Source organism: Ammospiza nelsoni, chromosome 12 (genome assembly GCF_027579445.1).
Source record: "Ammospiza nelsoni isolate bAmmNel1 chromosome 12, bAmmNel1.pri, whole genome shotgun sequence".
Classification (NCBI taxonomy): Eukaryota; Metazoa; Chordata; class Aves; order Passeriformes; family Passerellidae; genus Ammospiza; species Ammospiza nelsoni.
The window spans coordinates 1,396,922-1,417,046 of NC_080644.1; the positions used below are offsets into that span (position 1 = coordinate 1,396,922).

The window sequence follows — 20,125 nt, forward strand, 5'->3', positions numbered from 1 at the left end:
ACAGCATTCAGGCTCTGCCCCAAGGCAGGCACAGCCCAGCCTGACCCATTCCCCCATCACAGCCTCGTGCTGCCCAGCTGTGCCAGCATCTTCCTCGCTGTTTAGTTCTAGAGCAGCACTCAGGCTTTATAAAACTGCTTCCCTCCTAACCTCCCCTCACTGTCCAACCTGCTGGATAACCCACCTGAAGGCAGCAGAGCCCACAGCTTGGCCAGAAATAAAACCCACCACTGGAAGGGACAGAGCTTCCTCATACTCATCCTGCCCTCCCTACACCTTCCTTCAGAGCTCAGCAGAGATGAGAAAGCATTTGTTTTTGCCTTTCACTCCCACTGACTGAGCAAGGAGCACCATAATCAGGCAGCTCTGATGTTGGAAAGGTGCAGCTTTAGGGTTCCCTTTTCCTCCCCTGTTACCCCCCAAAGGCAAAAGACATTTGCTGGATTATTTTGCCAGAATCAGGATCTCAGCACTTTTCCATTTTATCAGGGCTACTCTCAGAACTGCTTTTCTTTGCTCTTTAGGGGAAGTTATTTATCCCTTTTCCATGCAGCCAGCATCTTCAGGCGCTGGCAATTTGACAACTTAATATTCTTTTTCCCTTTGTAGGATGATCACAGTACAGAAATGATTGCACATATTCCTGTCATTCTATTCTAGTGGGGAAACCAACATCCCTGGCACATCCCAAGCCTTCCATCAAACCCCAGCTGTTCCTGAGGAATGGATCTCCAACTCCTCCACAACTCCCTAGCCCCTGTCGTTCTAAGCAATGAGCTAAAGCCCAACTCTGGCTCCTGGATTTCAGGTCCCTGCAGTGAAGCAGCATGCCGCCTCCTGAACTCACTCTTCAGCAGACAAAAAGCTTTTTGCCAGAAGAACGTTCAGCACCAAGTGTGAAAAAGCCATCCCAAAATTTATTCTCAAAAATGTCAACAGAAACGCATCAGTAGATACTCAAAACTACAGAGTTCTTCCAAGTCATACATTCACAATGTAGAAATGTGACAATTGGGATGCCTTTTGCGTGGTCTATGTAACAATATCCATTTTACAGTGTAAACAGGTACTGGTATGTTCTTACCCACGAGTCCAGCAGGAAAGGCACAACTCGGCATACAGAGATCATCAGCAAAATCAGGTGCAACAACATCACACAAACTTTTGGTAAATCTGCATTTTTGGGGCCTTCCACAAGAGACTGGACTTGAAGATTTCCTGCAGCCAACAGCCAGGTTTCTTTCCCTCCTTCAGTCCTTCCACACCAAACGCTCCCTTTGCAGCCTGGTTCAGATCCCACTGCACATCCAGTTCCAGCAGGCGTTCGAGGAACAGTGAAAGGTCAGTCCAGCAACTCCTCAGCTGCTTCCACTAATAATACAACAGGTTTTGGTTTCACATAGTGCATGGAAGCATCTGCTTGGATCTCAGTCATTACAGTGGTCATTATTAGAAAAAATAGACACTACAACTACAAAAGGAAAAAAATGAGGTAGATAACTTAGAATCCAGATGACTATCCCAGCAACCTTCATACAACACACGTGGGTCATTAATGACCATTTTGGTGGAATGCAAGCTCACAGACCACCAAAAAAACCTTAATGACCAGAGTAGGAATGCCATCCAAAAACCCACAAAACATTTAACCTAAGCATGAATACTTCATATTTAAATACAGGTTTACACAGACTGATCTCCTAAATTACCCAAATGAAAAATAAAAAATAAAAACAAAAAGTCTCTTGCTAAGGAAACCAGTTCCCATGGCAAATTGCAACAGTCACCTGAGATTCCTTGCAGAGCTTTCAGACCTGACTTCCCAAGGCAAGTCTTCCCTTTCAAGAGGAAACAAAAAAAAAAAAAGTATATACATACCCACCCATGCTTGTTTGGGGCTCTTGGTATTGAAATAAAACATCTAGGAAAAACTGCACATCTTTGGAAGCAGGAATTTTGGCACTATACTTGAAGGACTGTCCTAGTAGTAGTATTAAATAAGCAGCAGTCAACAACACAAAGAATTAATTACTTAGGAGCAGTGACTAAAGAAAAACAGCAACTTGCTTTTCATAGAACTTCTGAGGCAAAAAACCAAAGGAATTAAAAAAACAACTTTGTAGTTTTTATAGCAATTATTAAGAAAAAGTACATTCAGAAACCACACAGAGCCAAAAATCCAAACAGAAAAACTCTAAGAGGGTGGCAGACATTCTAGGATATTTACCCGCATCAATAGTTTCCATTTCTCATCAGTAAATAGAAGCTTTTCCATTAACAGTAGGTTGTTTCCACTCTCTTCAAAACCCCCATTATTACTCTAAACAAAGAGGTAAATATTCTAACCTTTGGAATTTCAAGTTGTAGAAACTTCTGTAAGGCTTGTACACATTAAAGTCACACGTAAGAACTACTTTGCAAGACCCGCATCTTTCCAAATAGAAGGAAATCCTATTCTTTATTAATTACTATTTGCAAAGCAATATCATGATTGTACTCTGGGCAACTCTTACAAAGACAACCATAAAATCATTTGCACGTCAATAGGAAAATAGGAGGCCGAAGTGGAATCTCTTAAAAATATACGTTTGTGTCTATATATATTTGTTCTTTCTGCAGGCGAGCTCCTGTCGAGTCCTTAGCTGACGGCGATTTTGTTCTCCTCCAGGAAGAGAGGGAACTGGTGTTTTGGCACACTGTCTGCAGCAGCAGCGCCCGCCTTCTCCGCCTCGGCAGCGCCAGCCTGGGCCGGCTCTGCCTTGGCGGCCGGGGCAGAGTTCAGGGGCGAGCCCCCGGGCAGGGGCACGGGCAGGGCGGGCAGGGCCCCGCTCTGGATCACCGAGATCTCGTTGGCCTTCACGGCCAGCCCGTTGCTGAGCACGGCCGCGTACTGGTTCCACACGGCGGGGTCGATGCTCACCGAGGGCGCCACCATCTCCTTGGGGAACATCTCCGACACCTTCTTGGGGTCGCTGCCCAGCAGGGCCATGGGGTTGTCGATGGACAGGCGCCTGCCCCGCCTGGCTGAGTTGTTCCACATGTGGGTTCCTACGTGGACCTTCCGGAGAGGGGGGAAAGCAAAGAGAATCGTTAATTCTGCAGCTCTTCCGTGGCAGACCCAAATCCTACTGCGCTTGCAGCCAGGTAGCCCAAAGAAGTCAGGCTTGCTCTGTTTGCATTCAGGTAAATATTTGAGCTGGGTGGTTCTTGTCAGAGTTCCCTTCCTGGCATGTGTCAGACACAGTCATTCACTGCCTGACATCACCGTGGCTCTCTGGAGCTGGCTGCTAGAGGGCTTGGAGGACTGTGTTTTACACTTGGAATAAGTGCTGTTGGCAAAGACACCCTCTCTGCCCTCAAAACAGAAACCACATTATCTGCTGCAAACAGACCGTACTGAAAAAATTCTGGGTAATGAAAAAAACCACCAAGTAATTTGGCAGAGAGATTAATTTAAGCTGAAATCTCCCACACCACATTCTGCTGGTGCTTCCAGCAAGGCACTGCTCACACACTGGAGTGTTTTCTCTCCCCATCAGTATTTATGCAAGAGGACTGAAGAGCTTGAAGAGGCTCTCACAGGGAGGGAGAAGCCTCTGTGCAAGTGAGGGAGCTGAATCCCTCACAGGGCAAATGGATTCATCTGGCAGAAGGACAGACTCACAGCACTTCTTCAGTGTGTGCTTAGCCACAATCCCCAAGCACTTTGTGCCATCTCAGGATTATCCCAGTTTATCCCTCCTCATCTCTCAAAATTTCAAGCAGTGCAGTGTAATGCATTTACTCAGCAGGCAGCATTTTGTAGCAGTCTATGAAATGCTTATGTCTTGACACATCCAAATCCAAATTAAAAAAGAAAGCAATCTGCTTAGTGAGGGCTCAGCCTCCCCTTCCATCCCAAAAGGAAAGTCAAGGACAGCAGCAAAGACACGAGGGTGATCTCAGTAACACTTATACAAAAAACTATGTGGCGAAACTCAAGGAGACAAGGGTCACAAGTAAGCACTCGAGGAACTAAGAGAAATCAGTGCTGCCTCAGAGGCAGGTCAAATATTAAAAACCCTAGTTTCTGATCCCTAGTGTTAGTCTCACAGACCAAGGAGATGACAACAGACAGGACCCACCTTCAGGTTGCCCTTGGTGGTGAAGGCTCTCCCACAGATGGTGCAGGCAAAGGGCTTCTCCCCGGTGTGGGTGCGCTCGTGGATCTGCAGGGCGCTGGCAGAGGAGAAGTTCTTGCCACAGGTAGTGCAGATGTGCTGTTTGGCAGGACGGCAGAACTTGGAGCGCGGCACCAGCAGAGGGGCGACCCCGGGGGACAGAGCCGGGGGGCCGATGAAGGGGCCGGCGCTGAGGGGGCGGTCGCTGGGCAGCTCCATTTTTATCAGGGCTGGTGGGGCTCTGACAAACGCAGCTGGAATACTGCTGCGACCTGGAAGGAAAGCAAAGGCGGTGCTTATATCCCTGCCTAATTTTGCTTCCAAGCCTAAGCCTGGCTGAGAATCCAGGCCCTGCCTTTGAAGCCTAAAGAGCACATCTGCAGAGGCCACCACACTTCCTAGGATACCCCAAAACCAATCAGTTCATCCCTGGGTTTGTTGGTGAGCTTGAGATAGAAAATCTTTCAGGTCAAATTTAGATCAACCTTAACCTCAATGCTACAATGCTACAGAGCCTGAAAACCCCACAAACTATTTTAGAGTTTCCACATCACACTCTCGGGATAAGCAGTTTTCCCTTAAACACATAAATGTGTATTTTTAAAGAGTTATAAGGAGATGTCAAGTGAGCCCATGAAAGACAGAGAGAGTATAGCCTACATTAATTTTAAGGAGATGGCACCAGTCAAACCTTAGAATTTTGGGCTTGACTTAGTCAGGAAAACTTTACAGAGCCTATGTCTATCCAAACAGAGGAGCAGGAAGAGGGGAAAGCTGGAAGTTTTGTTTCCTGTTGGTCCTTTTAGGATTGATTTCCTACTGCCCCACCCCAAATCCCAGCCAGCACTCTGCATCACTCACCATACTCTCCATTTGCAAAGTGTAGCCCAGGCTCCTCCTTGATGACCTTCCGCCCGATGTTGCCGTACGTTAAATCCAAAGCTCCAACAACCCCTTCCACTTCCACAGGAGCATTCTCAGCACCCTCTGCTTTACTCCCCGTGCCCGAATCCTCCTGGCTGGTGAAGGCAGGTGACTTGGACCTGATGCTCTCAGCCTGGCTGTTGGCCGGGGATGGTGCCTGCAGCGAGGCGGCCTCGGAGGCGGCGGGGCTGCGGCCGTTCTGGTAGTCGGCATCGCCCGCCACCGAGGACGAGTCGTTGGTCATGCCATCGCTCTCTGCCGAGCCGTTGTCGCTGGACTTCAGACTGCTCTGCCGCTGCAAGCTCAGCGAGGAGCCCACCATCTTCATCTGGTTCTCCAGCACTGCAACCCCAGAGAAGGAGGCGGCTGCAGCGGGCGACTCTGATTGTGCATCGTACGGAGTGGGAGGTTTGGAGGAGCTCCTGGGGCCATCCTGAGAGTCCATGTCGTCTTCCATGTCTATGCTTTCCACGATCTCCTCTGGGCGCCCGATGTCTCCGTTCTTCTCGGGCAGGGCAGGATCCCCCTCGGTGTCGCAGGGGGGCTCTGGCATGGGGGTGTTGGGGATCTGCCCGCCCATGTGCATGCGGATGTGCTGCTGCAGCACCACGGCGTTTGTAAACTTCTTCTGGCAAATGGGACACGAGTGCTGCATCTTCAAGGGGGTGTTGGCCCTGTGCACACCATAGTGGGTTTTGAGGTTCCCTTTAGTGGAGAAGGCACGGCCACAGATCTTGCACTTGAACGGTCTCTCCCCGGTGTGGGTGCGGTAATGCATCTTCAGCGAGCTCTGGCAGCTCAGCACTCTGTGACAGATCAGGCACTCGTTGGGGTCAGAAGTGGACTTGTCGATATTTTCAACCAGCTGCTGGAGCTTGGATGTCTCTGAGCCTTGCTCGTTTGACCCACCTACGTGGAAGATGCTCACGCTGCAGGCAGCTTGTGGTGAGCTCAAGCTCTGCTCCGTTCCTGACTCGTGGCCGACCGCCCCCGACGAGGAGGAGCCACCCTCGCTTTCTGGAGAGGGCCTGGACTGCAGCTCACTGGAGAATGTACCAGGCAGAGCCTCCTTGATGCCTGCCAGGCTGGAGATGGCCTGAGGTGTGCCGCTGGCCGCAGAGGTAGGCAGAGTTGTTAGGAGAGGTTTGCTGTCCACAATCAGGTTGGACTCATCCAGTGGCACAGACATCCCGTACGGAATTCCAGTGCTGGTAGGGACATTGTCCAGGTGCTCAGGAACTGGGTAAGGATTCATCTTTATGTGGGGGTACTTGTCTTTGTGACGCTGAAAATGCACTTTGAGGTTTCCTTTGGTGGTGAAGCGGTTCCCACAGATGTTACACTTATAGGGCCTTTCCCCGGTGTGGGAGCGGAGGTGGATCTGCAGGGCACTGTCGTTGCCAAAGACCTTCCCACAGAATTTACACTTGTGTTTGAAGAACGGCTCCTCCGTGCTGGGTTTGCTTTCAGACACGCTGATGTTGGGCGGTTTCCCCTTGCCCTTCTTTGAGGAATCCATCACGGACGAGACGGCCGAAAGCGGGTTCTGGAAGATGACCGAGCCGGAGGACTGAGGTAGCAAAGGATTTGGGAACTGAGAGATGGAGCCGGGCAGGCCTCGGCTCCCCTCTGGCTTCAGGGGGAAGGACGAGGAGAGCCCAGCAGCCAGCGAGCTGGCGGCCGCAATGCCAGTGTTAGAGTGAGGTAGTTTTCCTTGCTTCAAGGATTCCAGGGATAGGCTCTGGCTCCCAGCCTTCTGTCCGATTAGAGCCACGGCAGCCGAGAGCTGCTGGGACATGTGGGCCCCCAGAGCCTTGAGCGGGTCAGCAGCAGCTGCGATGGAGGGGTGCAGGGCGTGGGGAGCCATCATGGCGATCTGGATGCGGATCTGCTCCGTCAGCTGGATCTGCTGGAGCTGCTGCTGCTGCAGGCACACCAGCTGCTCCAGGATCATGGGGATGGCGTTGAACCCGGCCGCCGAGGAGGAGATGGCGTCCGACGTCCGCTGGTTCACGGCCACCTTAGTGCCACGGATGGTCTGCAGGGTCACGTTAGTGTTCGGTACTTTGGGTTTTGGTAGATAGCTCAGGCCGGGGGCCGCAGGCGTCAGGGGGGGCTCTATTTTAAGGTACATTCCTCCCACCGGCTCGGCATCCATTTTTCCTTCTCTCTTTTCCACGGAGGCAGCGCAGCCCTTGGCCTGAATGTCCTTGCGCGCCCTGCCGTCCATGCGGTCGCTCGGGAAGGGCCCCAGAGGAGCCTCGGGGAAGCTCTCAGGGGGCACTGCTCCCTCGCTGTCGTTCATGATCAGAACTGGCGGGTTTTTAGTGCAATTTTTCTTATGCTCAAGGAATTCAGAGAGAACAAAGAATTCTGCACAGCATTTCTCGCAGATTTTGGTTTCCTCCGTGCGGCACCTTTTGGAACTCATTTCACCATCTCTATCACCTGGGACGTCTTGTGGACTCCCTTAAAATAAAAGAAAGTCACATTATTAATTGCCAGATTTAGACCAAGCATTCACTGTTAAGATCACTGCCTCCACCCCAATTGCAAATTAAAATACAAGACACTGGGATCAAGTTTGCAGATCAGCCTGAAGTTCTGCTCTTTGTTTTGATGCCAATTCCTTCACAACCCAAAATAAATATTAATCTCAGTTCAGTTTACAAGAAAAAACATATTTTAAAAAAACTCTCACAAGGCTCAATGAAAAAAATATTCATTCCAAATCCCGTAAAAATCCCCTGGAACAGTTCTGCAAGGCAGCACCTGCAACACAGCTTAAAATGAACACCAGGACAGAGGAGTCATTGAAGCACCGAGCAAAACACTACACATGATTTCTGCTGTTTACACTTCAGGTTCTAATTCTTTGTTAACCATCTCAAAAAATTCATAAAAGATCATTAACACAGGAATTTTGAGCAATTCTTACTGTACCGATCTAAATGAGTTTTGCTCTGCCATTGTGAAAGTAATTACAAACCAAGAGGGCTGACAGCAGGCAAGCAAGGCCAATAATAGCTCTGAAATCCTCTGAAAGCAAACACACTCCACTAATAATCTCAACATGGACACAGTAGCAAAGAATGATTAAATCCGGAACTTGGCACTCGAGTATGCGCCTCCATTGATACCAATGATTATTAAAACAATAATACAAGTAACAAGTCCTGCTCACAAAACTACGCCGAGGCATTTCCGACCTCGCAGGAGGCCTCCTTCAGCTGCACCCACCACTCACCCACTCTGGGAAGGGGCAGGGAAAGCCAAGAGTCCCCTCCTGCCCTTCCACCAGCAGCACACCACAGCTCAGACTGAGCAGAATTTGTACATGGACCAAAAAAAAGAAAAAAAAAATCGGGGAAATATCTGAACTGCAAGAGGTTAACAGAAACGATAACCAAAACAGGATGTTTTTGCTCAGCCTTGCCATCCCTCAAACAACAAACTCCCGGCCTGCTGCAGGTGGGGCAGAGCTCAGGGCAGGAGGGAAAACTCCCAGCGAGGGGGAGCAGAAAGGGCTGGGGCGGGATGCCAGCGCCCAGGGCTCCCCATGGAGCTGCTCCCATTTGGGGGTGCCAGTGGTGCAGGGGGTTCAGGGAAGGGTGTCACCACAGACCCCCCAGGGCTCCCCATGGAGCTGCTCCCATTCAGGGGGTCCCAGTGGTGCAGGGGAGGGGGTTCAGGGAAGGGTGTCACCACAGACCCCCCCAGCTCCAGCCCCCAGGGCTCCCCATGGAGCTGCTCCCATTCGGGGATGCCAATGGTGCAGGGGGTTCAGGGAAGGGTGCCCCCCTGTCCAGCCCTGCCCAGACCCCCCAGCTGCCCCCAGGGTGGGACCAGGGGAAGCTCAGGAGCTTCTCGTGGCTTTGGTCTGGGCAAGGTGAGGCCAAACCACACCTGGGTGTGTCCTGAACGTGGAGGGGACATGTGCAGGTGCCAACGCGAGCACATCACCCTGCCTGAGGGAGGATATGGCAACCCTTGCCACTTCTGACCTCAGCAAGGGCACTGCGTGCGCTCAACAAAGCAAACTTCAACCGCTTAATGCTGTGTGGCACCAAGTGCATGTGAAAGTTTATTTGTAAACATAAACATCTGATCAATAACACAAATTCGCAAGTATCAGAGGCCTGTTCTGCTGTGATGTGCAGAGCAATAAATCCAAGCCTGCACAAGTCCTTGAACGGGGAGGAAGGGAGTTCTCAGCACAGCTACGATCAAAAATGTTTGGATGCCTCCCATTTAAACAGGGAAAATTAAACACTTACCCTTCAGCCCAAACAACTCCTGTAAGTGACAGAAACAAGAATGGCAGCACACATTTCTCACCCCAGATATCATTATGGGGATGTCTCTAAAGCTGATTTAACTCTAAAAACACAGAGAAACCCAGACTGCAGACAAGTACAACTACTGCACAATTCAGAACTTGGTCAACAGAATCAACCAGCATCAAGAACAGATTATTTTAAACTCGTTTTGCAGGACTCTGAGCAGATATACTTGGAAAGAAGGCACCTGGATTTAAAAAAAAGAGAAAACCTCTAGAACTACTCTACGCTGACTTGGGAGGTTTTTGACTACTTTCCTGTTTCACAGAATACTAAAATAGGATTTCATAGAATACTAAAACATAAAAATCTCTTCCAAATCCTTTAATTGTTTGAGGCTTTCCCAGTCCCGTCCCCCAGGCAGAACAACACTGTTTCCACGTCACGAAATAATAAAAAATAACCTCAGCTTTTACTTCTTCCAGTGGCACAGAAATGTCTGCACCAAACACTGCTGCCCACCCCCAAGGAGATATTCCAGGATAATGTCTAGACAAGTCCTCAAACTTTAACTGCTTCAAAGCATCCGATCATTTATCTCCTTTCCCATGATAATACTTCTTATTTTTCTACTTCTGCACTGATAAGATCACACTCAATTCAATGCCCCTTTCCCAATCTCCAGCACAGCCCACGCTCTTCAGCTCTTCATTTTTGTAATTCTGAGCAGCTCTGATGACTTTCCTGGTTCTGAGCAGCAGTGGCCATCTCAGAGAAAGACTCCAGTGCACTGAGGGTGCCTGTGCTGGGCAGAAGAGCCTGGCAGCCCTGCCCTGTCACACATTCTCCTTTCTCCGACAGTGAAGCATTAGCTGGACTCTGCATAAATTCAATTCAGAGCTTGAAACGACTTGCTGCATGACAAATAGGGGAGTTACGCATTATTTTACCTTAAAGAAAGGGTTTTAGATAAATTCACAACTAGGACGCTGGGTTATTTTACAGTAGCTGGAATAACAAAAGGAACAATTGATGGTTTCTGTAAAAAACCCAACAGCTTCTGTGAAAATCATCCTGATTTGTACCTAGCTTCTCTTCGCTGCCATCAGAGCCCCTCAACTGCCCTGAGCCCAGCAGTGACCACAGATATGAAACAACAGCCTGAACCCGGGGCTTCCCATGCCAGGAGGGCAGCTCTGCCCACTGAAATGCAATGACAGCCTGAACTCGGGGTTTTTCATGCCAGGCGGGCAGCTCTGCCCACCGACCATGAGGATTTACCCAGCGCTGCCCTGCCACGACATTTCCCCTGCACTTCACTTAACCCTCTCCAAAGGCTTCCCAGGGACAGGACTTCTACTGTGGCTTTTTTATCTCCCCACCCCCGAATTTCAGGAATGTTATCTCTCAGCATCTAGTTATCCAATAAGTTAGAAGAATGCAGTAAACCCAGCAGGGGGGTTAGATTGAATCACTGGCAAATGGATGGATAAAATCCACTATTGTGTAGGACAAGGCGGTCATCGACAAGGAAGGCTGATAAAATCCACACCGCTCAAATGATTTTTTTTTTTTTAAGGAAAACAGTAAAAGGAGTTAAGTAAAGCTGGTTTGATGTGATTTCAAGAAGGGTGCTGCTGGCTTACCACTCATCTAAGCCAATAGTGACTTTTTTTCCTCAACTTTATTTCACTTGAATTGGGATGAAACAGAACTCAAGCCTTCCCATCCACTTTTTTTTATTCAGGAGTTCTGATACCTTTGGTGAGCTTCTTTTCCCCATAGCCTACATCTGACCAATTTTACTTTAAGGTTAACAAAGACCATGCACCTTCCCGGTTTAAATTAACTCCGGGAGGATTGATTAGCACCCTTCACTCCTGGACACGAACCCTCTGCCATCAGCTCGCTGCTGCTCTCAGGGTCCCTGATGCTTTTCTCCTTCTCCAAAGGAGAGGGCTTCCAAAAGCTCCAAACTGCCCCAAATCGCCCTTCTCCCACTACCAAACACCATTTAGGGCATTTTAACTCTGACAAAATCACTTTTTTGAGTAAGTAAAACGCACAACTGGCAACTTACAGAGATATTCCAAAGGCCTCAATGCTTTCCACGCTGAATTCACCAGCTGCGTTTTTCTACGCAAGAACGAGGCAGAAACGCGTTTCCCCACAATCACCATTTCACATCCTTACAGCCTCTCTCTCAACGCTTCAATTACTTTATTATCTACTTACTAATTCCCCCTTTGGCCTATCCACAACTTCAAGGGAGATATCCAGCCGAAGACAGAACAAACCACAGCGAACGAGCGAGCAAATCAAGCGCTGAAGCCCGAGGGGAAGCGGAGTCGCTGCCCTCCGAGGGCTCACCCTGCCCGGGCCGGGCCGGGCTCGCTGCCCCCGGTGCTCGCTGCCCGGGCCGGTCGGTGGAGGGCACTCACGGCCCGCGCTCGGACCCCTCCGGGCCAGCACCGCCACCCCGGGCGGGGCCGGGGCCCCCCGAGCCCACCTGAGCCCCTCTGTGCCCGCGGGGGGGGCTCCAGCCGGCTCCGAGCCCCCCGCCCTGCCCGGCCCTACCTGGAGCGCACTGAACACCCGCGCGGTGTTTAGGAGCGAGCTAAACGGCACAAACCCCGCTGCCAAGGTCAATTGCATGAGAGTCCTAATTGTGAGCCTGACATCAACTTACCACCCACAGCAAGCAGGAGGAGGCAAAGGTTAGAGCAGCAGCTCTGTCAAAACGTCACATGCCGCCGAGCGCGGCGAAAGGGCTCCCTCATCCCCGCTACCAATATGATGTTTCACTCACGCAAAAGGAAAAGCAAGCCGGGCATCGCCCCCCGCCGCCCCCGGCACCCTCTGCCCCTCGCCAGGGCTGCGGCACCCCGGGCACGGCGGGGATGCTCCCGCACCGGGGCTCCCGGCCCCAACAGCAGCTTCGGGCGAGCGAAACAAACCTAGGATAAACCAGCGCAAAACTTGGGCTTTGCTCGTTCAACCTCTCCGCGGCCAACAGCCCTCTCCAGTTCTACAGAGCTCCGCGCACGAATCGGAGATATAATTGAAGCAAAGCTACGCTAATTTTACCCTGAGGGGAAAAAAAAAAAAAAAAAAAAAAAAAAGTGAAAAAAAAAAAGTTGCAGTTTGATACTGTATTTTGAAGAATGAATCCGATTTTTAATGGCAGCAATCCTGCACAATAGGCATTTTCAAGCCCTTTGTGGAAATGCTAATTTTCAGTATGTAGCATTATTCCCCTGTGACCACCTGCTGATTTTTTGACCTGTTAATGGATCCCCAGGTTCGCGGGACACTTTAACCCGCTGCATTGTTCACAGAGGTGGGTCCCAAATCGCTTTGCGAAAAAAGGGAATACTTGCAAAAAAGGAGATAAGGGCTTGATTTTATTATTACGAGTATGTGTATATCCTCGCTAATGCCCCAGACAAATCCCTGCGGAATTTCGACTTTGTTATGCAACTTCATCACTTATTATTTACGGGCACACCTGGAGCGGGGAATATCAGGACTATTCGGGAGACTGGCGGGCGGTCCGAGCCGCCGGAGCGGCGGCCCCGGGTTTCGGAGAGCGGAGATGCCGCAGGACGGGACCTGCCCCGACCCCCCAAACCCACAGCACCCCTCGAGCAGCGGGAGAATCCCCCCGCAGCCACAGCTCCCCCAGCTCCGCCGGCCTGGGCGGCCGCCGAGCGCTCCGGAGGGATTTCATCCAGGGTTTGGTTGTTAAAATTGAGAACGGGAGGGGGGGAAAAAAAGCCCGAACAACAATAACAAAAAAGCAGCTGGCCATTGCCCCGGAGAGCGCGGTGTGGAGCGATCCTCCCTCCCTCCCTCCCGCACGCCTCCCCCGCCCCAGCGCCGCATCAGGAGTGATTAACCCTTTTGTTTCAGCGCGGGGCCGGAGGTGCCTTTCCAGCAGCGGGCAGAGCAGAGATTTACATGTGGAAACATCACCTCCATCCCCCAACCTAACCATATGCACAAAGGAAAACAGTCATGCATTAAACATGGGATTTATTGCCTTCTGGCCAGCATGCTGTTTCTTAAGTCACCATTAACCGGACCCAACAATTGCACATTTCGACTCAAAGAAGAGAAGGGGGAGGAGGGAAAAAAAAATTAAAGAGCCCGAACCTCCTGCGGGCTGGGAATAAGCAGCTCCCGTAACGTACATGGGTTTTCATCAGTTCTAAGCACGGAAACAAAACCACTCCGAAAAGCAAGCAAAGATCCCAAAGAAAGTTCTCGGGGGACACACGGGAACATTTGGGCACAACAACCGCAACAACTCCGAGCAAACTCTGCCCGGCCGGGCCGTGCCCCGCTGCCGCCTCACTGCGCCCGGGAGCGGGACGGGCACGGCGGGAGCGGGGCAGAGCCGGCAGCCGCATGCTCGGCTCGGGAGATGCCGCTCCGGCAGCCCCGCTCCCGTGGGGCCGGCACCGAGTGCCCGCTGCCCTTCCCTGCCCACCCCACCGGCAGCCCCGGCCGCTTTCGGCCGGGATTTCTGCGTTCCCCGCAGCGCGGCCCAGGAACGCGGGATCCCCCAAAGCGGGAGAGCGATCGCGGTGCCGGGACCCCCTCGCCGCCCCAATACAAAGCGTTCGCGCACACCCCGCATTAGCTCACCGGAGTTATTTTAGGAAGTCGGAAATCAAAGATGGCTGGAGGTCAAGCTACAAAAAGTCCAGGGCGATTGTGATCTCCAACAAAAATAGTCCGAGCGTGGAGGCTTTTTACCCAGTTTTTGGGTTTTTTTTTTTTTTTTTTTTTTTTTTTAAACCACACAAAAATTCTCATTTAACTCCCGACAAAGTGCTGAGCACGCCGAGGAAACCCAGCCCGAGCCATTTCCCAGCCCTGCGAAGTTCTCTGTAATTTCTCCCCCTGCTCCCCCACCCCTTTACCCCCATGCCCCCAGTTGCCTCCGCCTCGGGGAGCCTTTGGGGCTCCCGTCCCACGCGGCCGCGGCCCCACGCGGGACCCGGCGGAGGCTCCGCGGGCGCGGGGGGAGCGTGCGGAGCATCGCGGGGCAATGCGGGGCAATGCGGGGCAATGCTGCGCTCCGCGGCCGCCCCGAGCCGAACCCCCCGAAAATACCGCGGAGCCCGCGCCTCGCTCAGCCCCCCAGAAAAACCCGGGGCGAGCCCTGGGCCGGCTGGCGGCGGAGCCCGCGGGGGGAAGGAAAGGCGCGGGGGGCGAAGCACGAGGGTGAAAAAGCGCCCCGGGAAGCGCCGCTCGCTCCCGCCGCGCACCAGCCGAGCCCGGAGCCGCGGCCGCCCCGCGCCCCTCTGCGCTCACCACTTGCAGCATCTGGGGGCTGCTCCTCGGAGTTGATGTGCTGGGGCTTCGCCTGCTTCCGTCGCGACATGGTGCACCAGCATCGGGAGCATGCAATAGTAGCAATTATTTTCCTCTTCACAACAAATTCCTAGAGTTGGGAAATTTGGGCGGAATGCGCATGTCAGAGTAATTATTATTATCAATAATGCATTGCGATTTATCATGGGTCCCTGACGGCTGATTGGCCTGAGTCCAAGGGCTCACAGATTATTCAAATCAGCCCCATTGATCCGCGCAGCGGGGCACGCTGGGCCATGTAGTCCCCGCGCCCGGCCCGCCCCGGCGGGCGACAAAGGCGAGAGCCCCCGGGGCCGGGGCAGCCCGGGCCGCCCCCGCTAAACAAACACCGGGCACCGCTGCTCTCTGCCCGCACACTGACAGCACCTTTGCTGTCTCACCTGCGCGGTTTATAGTGTGCTTTAAAGAGTTTTCTCCCCCCTCCCCTAAAGCAAGCAGCAGCCCGGGACAATGCTCATTCTTCCCTTTGTCGCTCGATAAGGTGGCACGGGAAGAGCCCCGGGAGCTGCGCGGGGTCCCGCGGTGGGGAGGGCGGCTGGAGGGGCTTTAAAAGCGGATGCAGACGGAGCGCAATTAGGCTGGTTTGGTTCAGCTGTTTGAGGATTCTTTAAAGTCTCGATTTCTGGGAAGTAGGCGAAGCTGAGCCAGTAGTATTTTTAACAGCGAGTGAAAACGTGAGGCACGTGTGAAAAAGTTGAGGCAGCAGCGCTTTGAGAGTGTTTTCCCACACTAAGCTGGCTGCGTTAATGCAGAGCGGAATAATTCTCATCTTCGCTCCCCTTTTCGGCTGCTGGGCTCCATGGGAACGTGAGCCACGCGGAAATCTTCCCCTCGAGCCCAGCCGGGTGGCCCCGGCGCTGGGTGGCACCTTGGGGACGCTCCGTGGGGCTGGAGGCGGCTGCGGGACCCTGGCACTGAACTGGGCTGCAAAGCCCCGAGTGCCACAGCAGAGCCACCCCTGCACAGCCACTGATCCCGCAACAGCAAAAATGTGAGGATCCTTGAATGTGTGGGGATGTGGACTGCACATCTCCAAAAACTGCAAACACCCCAAACAACTCCAAAAACTGCGAAATCTCTGTGGGACACATGATTGCTTTTTGATTTAATGTAGAACAACAAGCACGCCCCAGGTCTGTCTATGAAAAATGAAGTCGTTTGCTGGAAAAATCTGGAGATTTATTTGATGAAGAGATGATGATGATGATTTGGAGGAGAAGGATGCGAGATGAGGGCTCAGGAGAATCAGGTCCAGCTGAAGGCACACTGGGTTTGCCCTTGCCATTGCATTCATCAGCGAGCAATGGAGCGGGGTCCGTGCCTCAGTTTCCTGCCTGTGCAGGGAGGGCTCAGCTCACGGAGGGTTCAGCTCAGCGCTGCACCCACCCAGGGCCCGGGGCGGTGCACACTGGAAACCCCAAACCTGACTCGGCAGCCGGAGGGAGGAAGCGATAGCACCTCAGGCAGCCACACAACTGCCACAGGACATTGCACAACACCAGGGGCTCGTTTCACCTGGTTCTTTACTGGCGCTTTTACCCTGCAAAACCCCCGGGGGCTGTACAACCTTTGCTCTGTACCAAAATGCGTGCTTGTGCCCAGTCATGCCAAGTGCTGGTCAGGATTTTCTTTAGTTTGGGGATGCTTGAAGGAGGGGGGACCTGGATGGGACAGGTGTGAAATCTCTTGCTGCTGTAGATGGAGGTGAGCAGTGCATCCTGATCTAATTAGCTCTGTGTCCTCTGGGGCTTGGTTTTGTTTTAACAGCGTCTCATAAGGGGGTTTTATTTAGCTAAGGATAACACAAATCTTGCAGAGCAGAAGGTGTCACCCTCCTCCTTGGACAATTACTGAACATGCAGGTCAGGGGACAAATGTTGGTTTCCAGGCCACTTTCTTCTGAAATCAAAAAATGGTTTAAAACCCCCATTCTTGGTGCATTTTAATGGGCACATTGCATCAAGAGAAACTCTGAATTTACTAATATGAAATGGGAGAGATTACCAGGTATTTGAAATCGCTGACCATTTTTATCTGGTGTTTACTCCACCCCCATGTTGGCCAAAGAGCTTCTCTATATTTGTTTGTTTAACCAACAGTTTGAAATGCTCTTTGTTCCCAAAGTGTGTCCTGAGGAAATAGACTGTTAAACAAGATTGATACCCATCGATCCACAGATAGATATTCACATTGATGAATCCTCTCCTTTTACACTTGATATGCTCGGTATGACCAACAGATTTTCAGTTATTACACGCAAAGCTCCCAGGCCACACCAATGAATTTATTAAACCACGCTGGTTTATGTATCCAGCTGAGAGACTGACAGCCCTGTACAGTAGATCCATACTTAAAATAGACAACTCCTGTGGAGCATTTGTACTGAATTTAAAGGAATATATTATATGAAATCAATAGAAGTTTTGGTATTGATTTCACAGGGCTGCGATTTCACTCAGCACGGCTCTAAAGCACAGATAAAATAGAATGCATGGGAAGCATTAGTTTAAAATAAAAATTAAAAAGTTGCTGGATTTAAGGCTGAGAAGGCAGCACAAGTAGGTGAAAGAGCACAAAGAAAGTGAAGAATACGGGGAGGAAGAGGAAGAATGTGAGCAAGGGAAAGCTGTCCTGATTGTATTTTGCTGGGAAGGTGTTCCCAGCCCATGGTGGTTATAAATAGGCTGCCCCGGCTGATTACATCATATGCAAAAGGCATTTTGCTTGGCTTTAGCACGATCATATGGATTAGCATGATTACAGCTCCCGGATTTGAAAAATAGCAGGCTTCCTTTTCAGGCTTGACATTTTATTTATTTTTTTTTAAGAAAAGCACAGAGGAACAATCTTCTGCCACCAAGGGAGCTGCGCAGCGTCCCTGGCAGGCGAGTTTCCAGGAGCAGCTCGGGTGATGATAACAGGAGCTGTTTGCACACCCTGCCCCAGCAGCACGTGGAGCTCCTGCCACCAGGAACTGCCAGCAGCTGGCTCTGCCCAGCCCTGGGAACTCCTGTCCTCGGGAACGGCGCTGCACGATGGTTCTATCCATGGAAAAACCGGATAGGGGCGTGTGCTGATCTATGTGTTGTGTCTGTCTCCCCGTGCTCATTGCTAACTCACACCGAGGGAAAGGGCATGGCCTCAAATCCTGCCTTGTCTCTTCTGAGCAGCTCCGTTTGTTGCTGAGAAGAACACACAAGTTTCAAAATTAAATCTTTCTTTATGTGTTCAGAATCCAAGTATAACTGAAAATGTCTTTTTCTGTGTGTTACCTACATCTTTACAGCTTGGAGAGCCAAAAAAAGAGTAGGGTCTTTGAGGCACAGCATTTCCCTTGGCTGAGGTGTTCCTGCCCTGCTCCTGCTGCAGCTGCCTCCAGACAAAGCTCCCAGTGCACACTCCCAGTGCTCACTGCACACTGCCCCTGCTCACTCCCAGTGCACACTCCCAGTGCTCACTGCACACTGCCAGTGCACACTCCCAGTGCACACTCCCAGTGCTCACTGCACACTCCCAGTGCACACTCCCAGTGCACACTCCCAGTGCACACTCCCAGTGCTCACTGCACACTGCCCCTGCACACTCCCAGTGCACACTCCCAGTGCACACTCCCAGTGCTCACTGCACACTCCCAGTGCTCACTGCACACTGCCCCTGCACACTCCCAGTGCTCACTGCACACTCCCAGTTCACACTCCCAGTGCTCACTGCACACTGCCCCTGCTCACTCCCAGTGCTCATTCCCTCACTCCCAGGGCTCCTCTCCAGTGCCCGGGAGGCACGGGGGAAGTTCCCCGTTGGAACATGCCAAGGGAGCTGCTGTGAGGTTGCTGATATGAAGTTGTCCGTAGCTCTGCAGGCAATGTAAATCAGGGTGATCAGCATTCATGGTGGGGCCAGTTTATCAAGATTGAGCGCAGAGACTCAGACATTCAAATTCAGAGGCAGTTCATAAGGGTGTTAAACTGAGTGTTGGCAAGGGCAGTGACTCCTCCAGAGCAGACTCTATCCCAATCCAAACCCAGGAGACTCCTCCTTAAACACCTTTTTGCCATTATAACTGTGATAATGGAGGGACCTTTTTTGTGTTTTTTTTTTTTTTTCTCCTGTATAGCAAAACAAAGGTTATGTTTTCCCTCAGTCCCTCCTCCATTCTAGAAGCTGCTGAGCACCTCGGTCAAACCTGATTACACGGGAGAAGTTCTGAAGACATGAGTTTGTGTTCATTGTGTGGCAATCATCACCTGGAGAGAGAAGAGATACCCAAATTAATGTGGTCATTGGAGGCAGAATTGGGGTTCAGACCTCACCCAGACAGCAGCCAGCGAGGCAGAGGCACCAAGTGGGACTGAGCAGGGGGAGAAGGATGGAGAACAATCCTTCAGCAGCCTGAGGGAACAGCTCCCTGCTCAAACTGGTGGTGCTGTGGGTCTAGCTGCAGAAAATGCAGCACAGCACTGCTGAAAGAGGAGAAGCAGCTTCCATGAGGGAATTTACATTAATGCACACAGGACTGAGCTGTCAGCTGGCCATGTTCCCGGTTTGATGTGTGTTTTCAGGCTGACATCATCACAGGGTACCCTGGTCATTGCTGACCTTCAGGCCAAAGTCAGAAACCTCCTTTCCAAGCTCAGCTGTCCCCCACAAGGGAAGGGAAAATCACAGGAACTGGAAGTTTCTGAAAGAGCCACCAAAGAGCTGCCAGCCAGGAGGAATGAGAGGCATGTGGGTTAGGCAGGTAAACAAACAAATCTCTGGGTGTTTGTTGAAATGCCCCAGCGTTTCACCTGTACAGGAGTGAGCTTCATCAGCTCTGCTTTCTCAGTGTCCTGTGCAATGCCTTATAGTAGATGTCAATGCAAGCTGAGAGCAGGAGGTCCAGCTTTCCTCAGGAGTACCAGCATATTTCAGAATGGCTTACCTGGGTGTAAAGTGAATAACATTCCCCCTCCTCTGCAATATTTGTTCAGTTTCAAACACTTACTTGCTTCTGAATCAACCCAAGATCAGAGGTAGGTGTAACTTGGCTTTGTCTGCTGTCCTCTTTGAATTTCATGGCCCAGTGATACATCAGGGAGAGTAAGAGGAATGCTGTGAGATCCTCTCCTGCCAGACAAGGTACACAAACCCTTTCTTTAGCACGGGGCTGTAATGGAGCCCAGGGAGATGTCTCATTATTCCCCTTTTTACAGCAGTGGTGTGAGGGTGCACCAGGGCTGCCACAGCCTGGGCTCAATCCCCTGCATGGTTTGGAATTCCATTATGAGGCTTTTTTTTTTTTTTTTTCCCAGGGAATACCAAGCAATGTCTGAATGTGCCAGTGAAACATTGAACCAGATGGCAATGAAAATAAAAGTTAATGGGGAGCCAATGAGGACC

At 51.4% G+C, this 20,125-nt stretch overlaps 1 protein-coding gene across 1 annotated transcript; it reads right to left on the reverse strand.

Moving 5' to 3' along the window:
- Positions 1–895: 895 nt before the first annotated feature.
- Positions 896–14,811, reverse strand: SALL4 (spalt like transcription factor 4). The gene is made up of 4 exons (XM_059480764.1): positions 14,687–14,811; positions 5,022–7,553; positions 4,125–4,432; positions 896–3,058 (listed from the first exon to the last, which is right to left on the reverse strand). Exons 1-4 carry the CDS (start codon positions 14,754–14,756, stop codon positions 2,639–2,641), a joined length of 3,330 nt encoding a protein of 1,109 aa, XP_059336747.1. The 5' UTR covers positions 14,757–14,811; the 3' UTR covers positions 896–2,638.
- Between the last annotated feature and the right edge of the window lie 5,314 nt (positions 14,812–20,125).